Genomic DNA, 14,800 nt, shown 5'->3' on the forward strand with positions numbered 1-14,800 from the left:
CAGGAGGCTCCACCCTCCGGAGACCATCCTGGCTTTTAGGCTGAATCCATTTGGGTTTATAAAGAGCAGCAAGAGGCTCCATCTTAATCCTTCAGGACACAAAGAAACCAAGCGATCGGATCCCTGCGCTGGGTTCCTGCCAGCAAAAAAAAACAGCAAGGAGACTGGGGGTGTGAGAAACCGTCTTGAACAAAGCCTGGGTCGCGCTAGAGGACATTCTAGACTCTCACAGGTGTGTTTTCCCTTTGATTTCCTCGTTGCCATCTCCTCTGGTCTCCTTGGCACCACATATGCCAGGTGGTTAAAACACTTGTCCAGCATCAGAGCTGGGTCAGCACAGGAACGTGGGCGTCTCTGGTCCATTGACGAGAGGTTTCACTGGTTCCACAGAGGTAGCAAACCCAACACCTTTGCTGAGACGGTCCAGTGAGAGGAACTGGGCCCGGCAGAAGGAGGGTTTGTGGGGAAAATTCGGGGCTGGAAGGGTACTAATGATGGCCTGCTAGGAGTACCCAAGTTGGGGGAAGCAGGCGGTTGGGGTTTGAGCTCTGGATCAAAGTTGTGCAGCTTTGAGACCACCCCGGATTACAAGGCCGGTATTGACTGGACCCCTTGTTATCCCAGAATTTCACATTCCTGCATGTACCCCAGAGCTTGCCAGAACGGCAGTCAGCCATTTCGTATGTGTCTCCCCTGCCAGCTGAAAACCCAGTATCACATAGCTCGGAATTATCTGAGGCCTTTGGGAGACAAGATAGACAGCTGCTCGCTTGCAATTTGCTAATCAGAATGGGCGGGTGGGACAGAAAGTGATGGAAGAGAGGAGAGTGAGTGGATAGCAGCCTGGGTTTTACGTGCCCGTGACATAGTGTTGTTATGTCTGGAAATACTAGAAATATTTTGAGACGCATAGTTGCTGATATTAGGAGAACTGGTGACCTGGTAGAGGTGGTTAAGCTGACCCACAGGGAGCCACTGTAAGTTATGTGCTTCGTTAGCGTTAGGTGTAAAATATTGGGTCAAAGTAAACGCCTTGGAGCAGCCCGAGGGAGCTTCTCTTGGGGCAAGGAGCTGACAGCTAAACTCCCCGCCAGCTGGATGGAAACAGGCCCCTGGAAGCCCGGCTTGTGATTACTCAAAACCAGCCTGTGGGTCACTGTATCTGGGATGTCCCAAACCTACGGCATGGGTGTGTGCGCTAGTTAACAAATTGTAGTTTTAGATAATGGGACAAAACTCTGTCCTTGTCTCCGTGGGTCCCGCGTTTCCTGGCGGATTTCGCTCGCCTCAGAGGCTCACTGTGACCCTCCACGTCGCCCTTCTCTCTCTAGAGACAAGGGTCGCAGCCTCCTGAGCCATTTTCATCAGCAGCCAGCGAGGGAAGTGAGGAGAAGCCACCCTCCCTTGCACAGTCTCTGTTCTCTCCCAGTCTCAGTGATTAATCTGGGGGTAAAGGGGGGAGCCCGGGCCTGCCCTCTACTCTGGGCTCCAGCCCAGGGACCCCAATAGTATCAGCTATGGTAGCTGACCTTTCAGAAACAGGACGCGTACAATTCCCTGGGCCACTTTCCCACAGCGTCCCCCACTTCCTCAGTATCTACTTCACCCTTACCTGGATTCCTGGGTTCTATCCCCATCTCTGGGGGTGGAATGGGGACCATGCAGTGGGGGCTGGGAGCCAGGACTCCTGGGTTCTATCTCCAGATCTGGGAGGGGAGTGGTGCCTAGTGATTAGAGTGATGGGGCTGGGGCTCAGGACTTCTGGGTTCCATCCCCGGCTTTACAAGTCATTTCTCAGATGGATAGTCTGATATGACCCGGCCTCCACTTCATTCTCTACCCTCGGCCACCCCTCTGTACTTCCTCGGATGCCTCCACTTCTGCTGATGCTAACGGGCCCAGGGCCGTGCCGGGACATGGCTGTGTCTCCGCACCTGTTCTCGGCTCGTGGCTGCCCCGGATGGGAACATCTGCCTCTGAGACCACGAGGCTGATTCCGTGCAGTGAGAAATGCTGGGGTGTCAGGGGGGACGCCGTGACATTCAGCAGGTAGCAGCCAGAGCCGGATGCTTCTGAGGTTTGCAGATGCTGTTAGCCCCAGCCCCCCTCTGCAGCTTCCCCTCTGCTGAGCCCCACAGAGAAACCCACAGGAGAGCAGCCTCCCAGCACCAGACACGGTCAGGTTGCGTGAGCCGTAGCTGCCACATCAGGAACTGACTCTGAGACACCACAACCCCGAGAGACACAAGTCAAGAAAGAACAGAAAGCCAATGAAAATTGGGCTAGATCTGACCTAGCACTGCACAGACCCCCCCAACCGAGATCAGGGCCCCCCATTGTGCCAGGCGCTGCACAGACCCCAGCCGAGATCAGGCCCCACTGTCATGGGTGCTGCACAAATGCACCATGAGAGACGGTCGCCGCCCCAAGAAGCTGTCAGCCTAAAGAGACAAGACAGTCAAAGGGGACATGGAAGGAAAGTTCTGTTCACAAGATCACCCAACAGGTTGGTGACGTAATGGCGATTAAAATCCAGCTCTCCCAGCTCCCAGAGCCCCGTCCCTGTCAACAGAACAGATGGCCGCTGTATCTTGCCTCTGTTATCCCTGTGGTTTGTTGCTCCCTTTTGCACTGCTTCTTCTTCCTCTTCCGGTATTTGTGTCCTCTTCCCTTTCTTCCTTCCTTCTGTGCCTGACGGCTCACCATTCCTAGGGAACAAGGGGAGGAGGTTGCTTCTGAGTGGAGGAGGAGCACATTGGTGATTTTAACTTAGTGGGAGTTTTCCAGTCCCCAAATTTCACAATGAAAAGATGCTGGATTCCCAGGCCCTTCTACTTTCCAAATGGGTTAGTTCAGAACTGGAGGAAAACGTCCTTCAGAAAACCCATCGGGAAACCTTTCAAAAAGGAAGGTCAGGTCCTCACCAAGCCCTGAGGGGAAGAGAATGATTCCAGCATTTTGTTGATTTTTATTGGGGGGGTTCACCAGCTCCAGCTGTTCACTCCCTCTGAGTTCTGGGGAACGTGAGAGAAGGCAGGGGGACGAAGGGAGGGGGTGGAATCTCCTTCCTTAGAAGTTTTTAAGGTCAGGCTTGACAAAGCCCTGGCTGGGATGATTTAGTTGGGGATGGGTCCTGCTTTGAGCAGGGGATTGGACTAGATGACCTCCTGAGGTCCCTTCCGACCCTGATATTTTATGATTCTATGACGAGCCGTAAGGGAAGCGATTAGAGATCTCCATGAGACAATTGCACTCAGTGGACGTGATCTTGCTAGGAAAGAGCTGGCGAACCCACTGGCCCAATGCCCGGTCCTGGGATTGGATCAACCGCGGCATTGTTTGCCCATGAAGACTGGATCCTGTCTGAGCTATGTAGGTGGAACAGATCAACATCTTCATGGCTTCGGAGGAGCACAAGCTAGCTGCAGGATTTCTCTCCGCCCCTTCCCCTGCTCCATTTAGCGCTTTATCTGTTTCTCTCTCCCTTTGTGCTTCGGCCTCTATTAGTTCTTTCCTCTGTCTTCCCAGCACTGGGAGCCCTCAAGACACTGATAGCCATTGTGTTCATCGCTGGCCTGCCCATCCTCCTCGGCATGGTGTTGAACGGCGACATCAACTTCCATGCTGGCATCCTTATAAAGAAGAAGGCCAGCGCCATCTGGTTCCTCAACCTGGCCATGACTGATGTGATCGTCCCCTGCATCCTGTTCTTCTGGTTGGGCTGCACGTGGCCAGGCACCCACGACCTCTTCAGCAGGTGGCTATGTGAGCTGAGCAACATCGTCACCTCCCTCCACATGTTCTCCAGCACCTTCCTCCTGACAGTCATCAACACCGACCACTGCCTCTCCCTGGTCTGCCCCAGGTGGACTAGAAATCACCTCACGTCCCACCTGGCTTCCTGTTCTGGGCATCTTCCTTTGGGGTACAGCTTGAGACACCAAGATCTCTGGCATGCCCTGATGCACTACGCTGATGTGGTAAACCCAGGTTCATTTAGTTACTTCTATTATGAAAGCCGGTTCTTGGTGGGGGGAAAGGTGATGCCAAGCATCAATAACATTGATGTTATTTATCAATTCCTGGTTGGGTTCCTGGTCCCATTAGCTTTCATCATCACCGGCTATGTCATTCTAGCTGCCAAATTGAGGGGATTAAGCCATCTTGCTTATGCCAGCAAGCTCCACCTTGCCTTGGTCTTGACTTTTTTCCTTAGCTGGACCCTGTGCCATGTCTTCTACTTCCTTCAGCTCTTTGATCAAGCATCACCTCTAAAGAACCAATGGTCCTTAGCCAGAGACAGTGTCTTTGCTTATAGCCTGGTCTCTTTGAAGACCTGTCTGAATCCATTGTTTTGCTTCTGCTTGGGCCGGGAATTCGGGGCACAACTGAGATGCCCCAACCAAATGGACGTCGGATTAGAATTGGAACCAGTGCAATAGGGGAGCAAATGAATTCCTGGGGGAAATGGAGAATTTGTTTAGTTGCTTGACGCTTTTGGTATGAATGGATTTGCTGCAGGAAAATGGTCTTTTTGCAGAATAGAAAAAATTCATTTCCCCCCTACATTAACCATTTGCTGTGTTGCAAGCTTTCATGATTTTTTTTGTGACTCTCACAGTATTTGACTTAGAGCCCCAGCTCCTAGAAATATTATAAGAGAATTTTAGCAGCTTTCATTAAGAAAATAAGGACGTTTCTAGTCCTTTTGGAGAAAAGATCAAAAATGTAACCCAGAACGGAGCAGGACCAGAAGATACATAAAAAGAGCTCTGATTTATTACTATTTTTCTTAACTTCAAGATTTTTAAGCAAATTCCATTCCTTTTGGGGCCTGTCCCATGACTTTTGAACATTTGGTGTTGGCTGTACTGCCCTTGTCAAATACTTGGAGGGAAACTGTAAACCAGAATGTCTGATTTACCAGGGGATCTTTGTCTTTAGTTTTTTGGTCTCTCTTTGGTCTTTTGTCTGCACTAGAGCAGTTTGGAAAGTAGAATTTTTATTTTTATTCCACCTGGGGGCGGTCAGCTCCATAAAGTAGTGAAGGGCACAAAGAAAGCCAACTAGACCACACTCCCCTCACAGAGCTGGGGATAGACACCGGGCGTCCTGGCTTCCAGCCCCTCCTGCTCTAACCCACTAGACCCCACACCCCTCCCAGAGCTGGGGATAGAACCCAGGAGTCCTGGCTCCCAGCCCCTCACCCACTCTAACCACTAGACCCCACTCCACTTCCGGAGCTGGGGATAGAACCCAGGAGTCACTATGGAGGGTTTGGGTGATTGATCGGCATTTTGGAATGAATGAGATTTCCATCGGGTAATGGCCTTTTAACGGAAATGCAATGTTTTGGATCACTAATTAGGCTGCTTTTCTAAATGTCCCATGCAGTGTGAGGCCAACGCTGACAATTCACTGAGTCTCAAAATTTTGAATCTTTCCCTTAAAGCCCCTCGATGGAGCTGGTGGATCCCCTCAGTGGCTGATGGGGCTGTGGTTCTGCAGAGGGTACGGTCAGGGTGGCACCTGGGCTGAGTCAGGGAAGATTCAGAACGGACCAATGGGGCATGGGGGAGTAGCTGCAGAGGGAACCTCATGGCCCCTTATCCCCACTACTACCCCCTATCCTGTCCCCACCAGTGTGAAGACACCACCCCACATCCAGCTGCCCCAGCCCTGGAAGGGAGATTTCCCACACAACCCATCGCCCCATCCCTATTCACACGGCTGCACCCCACTTCGGCCTATTGGGGTGTGGCCTGGGTTGGCTCCTCCCTCTTCTGCCCCCCCACTGGTCTAGTCAGAACTGGATTGGACCAGCTCCTGCCCATTCGTCTCTCAATATCCTGCAGCCAATTATTGAGTGGCACTGACTTGTGGCCAATCAGCGCATGGCATGGCATGGGGAGGTAGCTGCCAATCAACAGGCAGAGCGAGAGGGGAGGGGGAAGAAGAAGCCCCGCCCTTCTGAGAGAAAAGTGGGGAAGCCCCGGCTCCAGGGAAGAGAAAGCTCTGCCCACTCTGCAAGGGGAGGAAGGGGGTGGGGTTTCCAGCCCATCTCTCTACTTATCTGAAGAGTCGACATTTTCGGCAAGACTTTTTGGCCTGTCCAAAAACGCCGATTTACTTGAAGTTGGAACTTTTCACGGGAATTCCGCGGATCTCCCGACTCAAAAAGGGGTGTTGGGGGGGGGAGTTTTGAAATTCCAGACGAAAGAGTCTGATTCTTCCAAAATAACCTTTTCTTCCTGGCAAATATAAGCTAAAAAAAATGTAAAAAGGGGTGGGATTGAAACACACCATTTCGAAGCGGTCGGAACGGAGCGTTTCGATGGGGGTGGAGTTTCTGCCACTGGCACTTTTTAAAGCAAGTTGGGATATTTTTTTTAAGAGATCTGCTCCTGTTCAAACAGGAATTAAGTCACGGGAGTGGTAGGAGTTGTGTTATCCAGGTGGTCAAACTGGATCAGAGGTCCCCAGTCTGGGAGGGGCGCCCCCTAGGTGGGCGGCGAGGAAGGTTCGGGGGGCACGTCTGGCTCAGTTCCAGCTGCTGGCCCTGTCCCTGGGGCTGTTCTCAGCCCTGGCTGCCATCCCCGCAACCGAGGCTCCATGCCCACCCCCAGCTGTGGCCCCAGCCTTGGCCCCCTTACCTCTGTCCACACCCCTCCCTCTCCCAGAGCTCTGCTCCCACCCCTAGTGCCAGGGGGTGGTGGGAGGGATGCGGACAGGGGTAAGCAGGGGGTACGAGGTAAAAAGTTTGGGGACCAGTGGACTAGATGATCACAATGGTCCCTTCTGGCCTTGGAAGCTCTGATTGTCCCGAATCGATTTCCCCCCCACAAGGTTTTTGGTTCATGAAAATGTTGGAATTTCAAGGTTTGGCTCCGGGTTGGGATGGGAACATTTTTCCAAAATGTGTGGTATGGGGAAACCCTTTTCTGCCCAGCTCTGCCAACCCCCTGCACCCTCGGCCCGCCAGCGCTAACGGTGATGGTGGATGTGGGTTTGGATGGCGTAGGACAGAGGAGATCATGCCCTTCCAGCCCCCCGGGCCCACCCTGCCTTTCCGTATGTGAATAGCACCTTACACCCCTTCTTCGGGAATCCCTACCAGCATGGAGAAGAGGATGGAGCCCAGTGTGAATGGACAGGCGTTCTCTTTGCCATCCTCTTCAGTCTGGATTCCTACTCAGCGTGACAGACAACAGCCCGGTCATCTTCATCGCCAGCTGATGGCCGCTGTCTGGAACCTCAACTCAGCCATGGCCGACTTCATCTTCACCTCCTTCCTCTCCACAGAGGTGGCCTTCATCCTCCTCCTGGGGGCAAGAACCAGCCCCCTCTGCTGCTCCCACCCCACCTGGACCAGCCCCTCTGTCTCTCTGCTCCTCCTGTAACTTTTAGTGCCATGTGCTCTGAGATGGTGGAGCTGTCCAGTGCTGAGGAACCTACCAGGCCTTCAGGAACCCGGGATGGCCGCTTTGGCATCTGGTTACCAAGCTCTAGGGCTGCACAAAGGGGCATTAAATAAGGGGGCGGGAAATCAGGTTGGCTGAGCCCATGGGCCTGATCTAGGTAGGCAGGGAGGGGGCGGGATACCGGGCTAGATGGGCCCATAGGGTGGATCCAGTGATGGTAGTTCTGTGTCCTGGTCCCTGTCTGGGCCAGGCTGACACAGGGAGGGGCAGGCAGCTGGCAGGGAGTCGAGCTGCCATGGGAAGGATGGGTGGGAACATTGACAGGGAAGGAGTCGGGGCATTGGTCCAGCTGCTCTGCGGTCTGTCAGTCTGTGCAGCCCCGAGCGGGAGGAGGATGGGTCTTGTGCTCTCTTGCAGCCAGAGACTGGCCCTTCTGACTATCACTGGGAGTCGGGACACCTGGGTTCTATCCCCAGGTCTGGGAAGGGAGTAGCATCTAGTGGGTAGAGCAGGGGGGCTGGGAGCCAGGACTCCTGGGTTCTCTCCCCAGCTCTGGGAGGGGAGTGGGGTCCAGTGAGTTAGACCTGGGTGTCCCTTGTGCATTAACTCCATTTGTGCAGGAGTCAGTGCTTGTCAGATCCCCGCTCCCACCCGGGTTTTAAATCCCGCCATGATGAAGGGTCACTGCATCTGGCGGACCAGAGGCGACAGAGAGGGATCTGGTTCAGCCTATCTTGGCATCTGGCCACTAAGTGGCAGCAAGTTGGAGCCATCAGACAGGACGGTGACACTGACCAACCCCAGGGCCCTGCCCTTGGACCATCGTGTGTCGCAGGTGTTTTTTCCTCCCCTGGGTCCCTTCTGTCCCGTGCCCAGCTGTTTGCGATCCTTCACCCCTTCTCTGCCCCCCTCAAAAAAGTGACCTGCCCCGTAATCACACCCAGGACTCCTGCCTCCAAGTCGTCGTCCCCCTCCCATGCCCTGCTGTAACCCTTGACACCACTCCCCTCCCAGAGCTCTAGTTCCAAACAAGTCATCTTTTACCATAGTGATAACTTCTTATAATGAGCTCATAACCCCTTTGAGTGACCCCCCCATAATGAACTGAACCTCCCTACAGAGAATCCCCCCTTACAGTGAACAATTCACCCCTGATTGAGAAGGTGTCTTTCTTATTTTTTAAATGAAGAAACCAGAATCTTTCTACAACGCAGCTCTATTGTCTTTATTATCTTGGCTGTGTGTCCCGTTCAGATCCAATTCCCAGCTCCCAGGATCAGCAAGGGCATCCGCATTTCATTTCGTACAGCCTCAGCTTTCAATAGAACTCTGCTCATTAAGAAACCGAGCGACCCGCTATTAAGGAGGAAAGGAGAAAAGCGAAGGTTTTGGGGTCTGTTCTCAGAGACCAAATGGAGACGTCATTTCAACAAAGTTCCTCTGAACACCAGATCTCTCCAGTTGGATGCCCCCACAATCACTCTTGGGTATAGAAAACGCTGCTCAAGTTATGCTCACTGAATGCATTTACTACAGAGAAATCAGTGAAGGATCCCACTACCAGGTGATGGCATTTTGTTCTTCGTTGGCTTCTATCAATCCACACGGAAGCATCTGTTCACAGAAATGTAGGGTTAGAAGGAACCTTAAGAGGCCTTCAAGCATCTTCTCCCATGGTGAGACAGGACCAAGCGAACCTAGGCCATCCCTGGCAGGGGTATATCAACACAAGCAGAGTCAAGCAGGGAATCATGTCTATGGAAGGGTGACGTTCACTGGGTCAATTTTGCCCCTGTTGATGTTGGGGAGAGGTTCTGGCTGAACACAGCTGAGGTTCCCAGCTCTCAGCAGATGCATGGTGCCTAGAAGACCTGGGAATCCATGTCTGTGGACTTGCTCTTCGTGTTCGCAGTGATGCTGGCAGCCTCCTCACTGAAGGCAGTTTCGAAGGCTGAGAAGAGGGAGCGGCGCAGCTTCTCCTTGAAGTCCTGACCCATGAAGACGTAGAGGATGGGATTGAGGCAGCTGTTGATGAAGGCCAGGCTGGCGGTCAAGGGAAGGCCGACAATGAGGGTGGTGTCCATGCTGGGTGTCCGGTTCATCTCCAGGAAAGAGAAGATGTGGTAGGGGAGCCAGCAGAGGAAGAAAGCCACGATCACGGCAGCAATGACCTTGAAGGGCTTCCCAGATCGGGCCAGTTGGTTCCTCCTTAGCTTGACCAAGATGGCACCGTAGCAGCACACGATGACAGTGAAAGGGATAAGGAAGCCTAAGATAAAGCGGCTGATGATCATGGCCCGGTGGTTTGTGTTTTTCCTCCTGTTTCTCTGCTCCTCGGTGGCCCCTTCCCCCACTGTGTCGAAATTGTTGTAGCAGTTGGTGATATTCTTGTTGTATGGGGAGGGTGCCGTGTGGCGGAAGTATAGGTTCGGAGAACACAAGGCCAAGGCCACGACCCACACACCCAAGGCTACCAGGAAAGCCAGGTGGGGTGTGCGGTGGTTCTGGGCCCACACAGGGCGCACTACGGAGATGCAGCGGTCTATGCTGATGACCATGAGGAGGTAGACGCTGGCGTAGAGATTGAGGAAGGCCAAAGTGCTGTTGATCTTACACAATGCCCTCCCAAATGGCCAGTGGAAGCCCAGGGCTGTGTAGGCCAAACTGAAGGGGAGAAAGAAGGTGAAGATGAAGTCGGCCACGGCCAGGTTGAGAAACCAGATGGTGTTGACTGTCCTCTTCATCCGGAAGCCAGTGATGAAGATGACCAGCCCGTTGCCCGTCACTCCCAGTCCAAAGGCAATGGAATAGATGACCATAGTGACCACATGCATGCTATTGAAGAGCGCTTGCTTACGGACCATATCTTCATCATTGTACATAGGATCATCATAATAGAAGGTGGAGGAGACATCCAACAGAGTTGTGGGAAGAGAGGTGCCCTCCACAGCCATGGGGATGTTTTCAATTCTCTCTGCCTTACTTCTTTCTCCACCTGTCACACACCAACAGAACTCATCCATTAGTTATCTCCCCTGGCAACCTCCCAACCAGCCAGTGACTTGGAGGGAACACCACCCTTCAGAAGGACCAAGGGAATGTGGGACTCCTGTATTCTGTTGCACAACATTTACACTCAGTGAGAAACTTGGACAAAGATGATAGAGAAAGGGGACCAAGATACTCTCCTGGCCCCTAACTGGTAAATTAATTTACTTATTTCCCGGTCACTGTGTTAGGTCAAAGTCTTCAAACTCAAGGATGGTAATAAATTGGAGAGGACTCAGAGAAGAGCAGTGGGAATTATTCAAATATTGGAACACCTGCTTTATAGTGAGAAATTCCAGGAAATCCATCTATCTGGCTTAACAAAGAGAAGTTGAAGGGGTCCCAGTCTATAGATACCTACATGGAGAACAAATATTTGACCATGGACTCTTCAGTCTAGCAACCAAAAGCCTAACAAGACCCAATGGCTGGAAGTTGAAGCAAGACAAATTTAGACTGGAAATAAGGGGCAACTTTTTAATGGTGACAGAATTCACCATCGGAATAACTTCCTAACGGCTCTAGTGGATTCTCCATCACTGGCAGTTTCAAAATCAAGACTGGAGGTGTTTCTAAAAGATTTGACTTTAGTTCAAGGAGGAATTACTGGGGTGAGGTCTATGATCTGTGTTGGATGCCATTGGGTGGCCCTCCAATAATGGACTTTTTGGTTTGCTGATGATTCCAAACAATTGAGGAGGAAAAATTGTTTCAGATCGAACCACAATGAAATTTTTTTGCAATTTTCGGAAAAATCAGTTTGGGGAAGCATTTCCTTCTACCTGAACGGAACCATTTCATTTGGATCTCGAGTGTTTTTCATGGCTTCAAATCATTTAAACATGGATAAAATTCAAGGATATTTCAAAATGAGAAGTCATTGAGAATAGACACTTTTGGTTTCCAAAAATGCCCAGTGGAAATATTTCAATGAGGGGGGTGAGCTTTGTTTTTTGGCAGGCCGAGGGGGGGGAGGGTCCTGAAATGAGCGATTTAGTGAAACCGGCCTGGATTCATTAAATGTTTCAGTGTCACCAAATCTGCATTTTTCACTGAAAAAAAAAAAACAATTCAATCAAAATATTTCACCAGGTGATACTCAAAAATCTGTAGGCTGCCACTGGGGGGCCCCCGGACACTGAGAAATTCAGATGGAAAAACAAAATGCTTGTGGTTAGTTGTGTGTTGCAGCACGATCAGTGAATTATTTATTGCTATTTCAGTGGGGTTTAAATTATTATTCAGCTAAGACCCTCCCATAGTTACCCCGCCATGACCTTCAGACCTTGCAGTAGGGGATGAATGACCCAATTGTGGGAAACCTGGGGGAGGGAGGTGTTCTGTGCCCCACAGTGATTAGCAGGCTGTTCGTTAATAGCTCCCCTCCCACCCGGGATATGCCTTGCAAACTTTCAGACAAAAGTTGGGGATGATCAGCATGCCTGGGTTCTACTTCCACCCCTGGGTCGGGAGAGGGGACCAGGGGGTTAGAGCAGGGTGGCTGGGGTCAGGACTCCTGGGTTCTGTTACTGGTACGAGAAGGGGAGTGGGGACCAGTGGTTTATAGCAGGGAGGGCTGGCTTTTAGGATTCCTGGCTTTGGGCTCTAGTGGTGACCGTGGTGGGTACAGCCCGGCTAGCCAAGTCCATAAATCTGGCACATTTCTTCTGAGAGGCAGCATCTCCATGTGGGAAAAACTTCCCACGGTCAGACCACCCCTACCCCAGACTCTGCCCCCAGTTAACTGATCTGTGCAGGGAGAGTTGGGGCTGCCTCCCCAGATTTTGGGGGGCAAAGACCTGGAGGCCTTGAGTTAAACGAAGGGCTGGGAAGTGCACAGAAAGATTTGTAAAATCTGTAGCAACTGATTCCAGGAAAGGCTAGTAACCGGGCAGCTGGAAGGCTCTTGGCCCGCCTCTCGTGGCTGCCAGCCCACTCCTGCAGCGATTTCTTCAGCACACCCTATTCAAACACCAGCTTCTTGACACGCAGGCCTCAGGATCCGTCCCCCCCGCCCCGATGTCCCAACCCAGGGGTGGTTGTTAAACAGGGGAAGAGGAAAGGCAGGCTCCATGGCACCCCTGTCCCAGCACCACTTCCTCTTCTGAACGGGATGGGAGCTCCAGTTACTTTAGTTATTAGATTTTACCCCTCCAGAACCAAGAATACAGCCCAGCAGTCCTGGCTCCCAGCCCCCCCCCACAGGTGGGGAGAGGACCCAGGAGTCCTGGCTCCAAGCCTCCACCCCCACTCTAATCCACCAGACCCCACTCCCCTCCCAGAGCCAGGGTAGAACCCAGGAGTCCTGGCTCCCAGCCCCCCTGCTCTAACCCCTAGACCCCACACCCCTCCCAGGAGCCACATAGAGAACCCGGGAGTCCTGGTCACCTTCTTATACCTCTGGGTGCTCACGGTGCATGTGATGTCTCCTTTCCCGTCTATGGGGCTCTCTAAGGGCAGCCTCTCCCTGGCTGATCCTCTCCTCTGAAGCCAGCCCCGTCTGCTCCTCTCGGGTAGTGGATCTCAAACCCTCCAGAGGCCCGGGATGCCTTTGTATGTGCTGCTAGCAAGGCGTGGTCCACAGCACTTGACCAACACAGGAAGAACACTGAGCCTCTGCCCCAACAGAGAGAACAACGGAAGAGTGATGTAACCCTTGACATCTGCACAGGCGTGGAACAGGATTCCTGGGTTCTATCCCTGGCTCTGGCTGAGGAGTGGGGTCTAGTGGGTGATAGCGGGGGGGCTGAGAGCCAGGATTCCTGGGTTCTATCCGTGGCTCTGGCTGAGGAGTGGGGTCTAGTGGGTGATAGCGGGGGGGCTGAGAGCCAGGATTCCTGGGTTCTATCCGTGGCTCTGGCTGAGGAGTGGGGTCTAGTGGGTGATAGCGGGGGGGCTGAGAGCCAGGATTCCTGGGTTCTATCCCTGGCTCTGGCTGAGGAGTGGGGTCTAGTGGGTGATAGCAGGGGGGCTGGGAGCCAGGATTCCTGGGTTCTATCCGTGGCTCTGGCTGAGGAGTGGGGTCTAGTGGGTGATAGCAGGGGGGCTGGGAGCCAGGATTCCTGGGTTCTATCCGTGGCTCTGGCTGAGGAGTGGGGTCTAGTGGGTGATAGCAGGTTGGGAGCCAGGATTCCTGGGTTCTATCCGTGGCTCTGGCTGAGGAGTGGGGTCTAGTGGGTGATAGCAGGGGGGCTGGGAGCCAGGATTCCTGGGTTCTATCCGTGGCTCTGGCTGAGGAGTGGGGTCGAGTGGGTTAAAACATGGGGGTCTGTGAGTCAGAACTCCTGGTTTCTGTCCCACAGCTGAGTGGGGTCCAGTGGGAAGAGTAGGGGGCTGTTGTATTAATTTATACTAAAGGAGCCCAAAAGTCAAAAGTTGTGACCACGAATCTGAAACTGTACAACTTTAAACAAAAAGAAAAGGAGGACTTGTGGCACCTTAGAGACTAACCAATTTATTAGAGCATGAGCTTTTTTGCTCCACAGAATCTGCAGCCTGTTTATGACCCCAGCAAACACCCTTTTATTAAAGAAACGGGGGGGGGGTGAATTCCTTTGCAATGTAAAGTATTAAGTCAGGCTTTCACTTGAACCGTAACCCTTGTGCCCTTGGGTGCAGAGAGATTTTGGGAAGGGAAAACCCACCTGGTCCGACAGCCTTTTAGCTGGTGCCCGAGATGATTTGGGGAAAGGAGGAGAAGTCAGCTGAGCTGGGCTGGAGCCCTCGTCCTTGCCTCTGTTGTTAAAGTCTGATGCTGTTTCCTGGAGGACAAAATAGCACAAACCCACAGAGAAAAGGTGAGGAAAAACCCAGCAGGGCAAGAAAACGTCGCTTCTGTCTCCCGGCGTGACTCTTGCTTGCAACTTCTTGGCTGAAAAAACACCACCCCAAGACCTGGCAGATTGTACCCGCTTCAGGCTGTTCCGGGCGTCGCTTTTAGCCACCTCTCTGGGCGCAGAGGGGCTGCAGGGGATGCAAAATACACAGGCCTGGCTGGCCAAACCCGGCTCTTTTTAGCCAGGTGGCAAAAGGAGAGGGATGGGAGAGAGATGGGGGGGAAGAAAAGGACTCACAAAGTGAGGTGTCTGCCTTCACTGGCGGTGGTTACAGCATCTATCAGTTACACCCAGAATCCGACACCCCAACTGTGGTTCGCTGATCTCCGCTCCCGCACGTCTCGCGTTTCCCCGGTCTCAGCTTTGCACCCACCGGGCTTTGGGGTCCGTCTCTTTGGTTCCCTCTGGCACCTTTTCCCATCAACGTTGATTGTTCGACAGGGGGTGTGACAGATGCGGAATTTTCACTCACTTCTCACAGCTGAGCTCACAATT

General features: G+C 52.6%; 1 protein-coding gene across 2 annotated transcripts; it reads right to left on the minus strand.

The window, feature by feature from the left end:
* Positions 1-8,583: 8,583 nt before the first annotated feature.
* Positions 8,584-13,040, minus strand: LOC140902424 (chemerin-like receptor 1). 2 transcript variants are annotated; one of them, XM_073322476.1, is made up of 2 exons: positions 12,868-13,040; positions 8,584-10,416 (listed from the first exon to the last, which is right to left on the minus strand). In XM_073322476.1, the coding sequence occupies exon 2, from the start codon at positions 10,373-10,375 to the stop codon at positions 9,284-9,286; it is 1,092 nt and encodes a 363-aa protein (XP_073178577.1). In that variant the 5' UTR covers positions 10,376-10,416; positions 12,868-13,040; the 3' UTR covers positions 8,584-9,283. The 2 variants fall into 2 exon arrangements, with proteins under 2 accessions (XP_073178577.1, XP_073178578.1); XM_073322477.1 differs by having other exon boundaries at positions 12,858-13,040.
* Positions 13,041-14,800: the final 1,760 nt, after the last annotated feature.

Source organism: Lepidochelys kempii, chromosome 24, assembly GCF_965140265.1.
Source record: "Lepidochelys kempii isolate rLepKem1 chromosome 24, rLepKem1.hap2, whole genome shotgun sequence".
Lineage (NCBI taxonomy): Eukaryota > Metazoa > Chordata > Testudines > Cheloniidae > Lepidochelys > Lepidochelys kempii.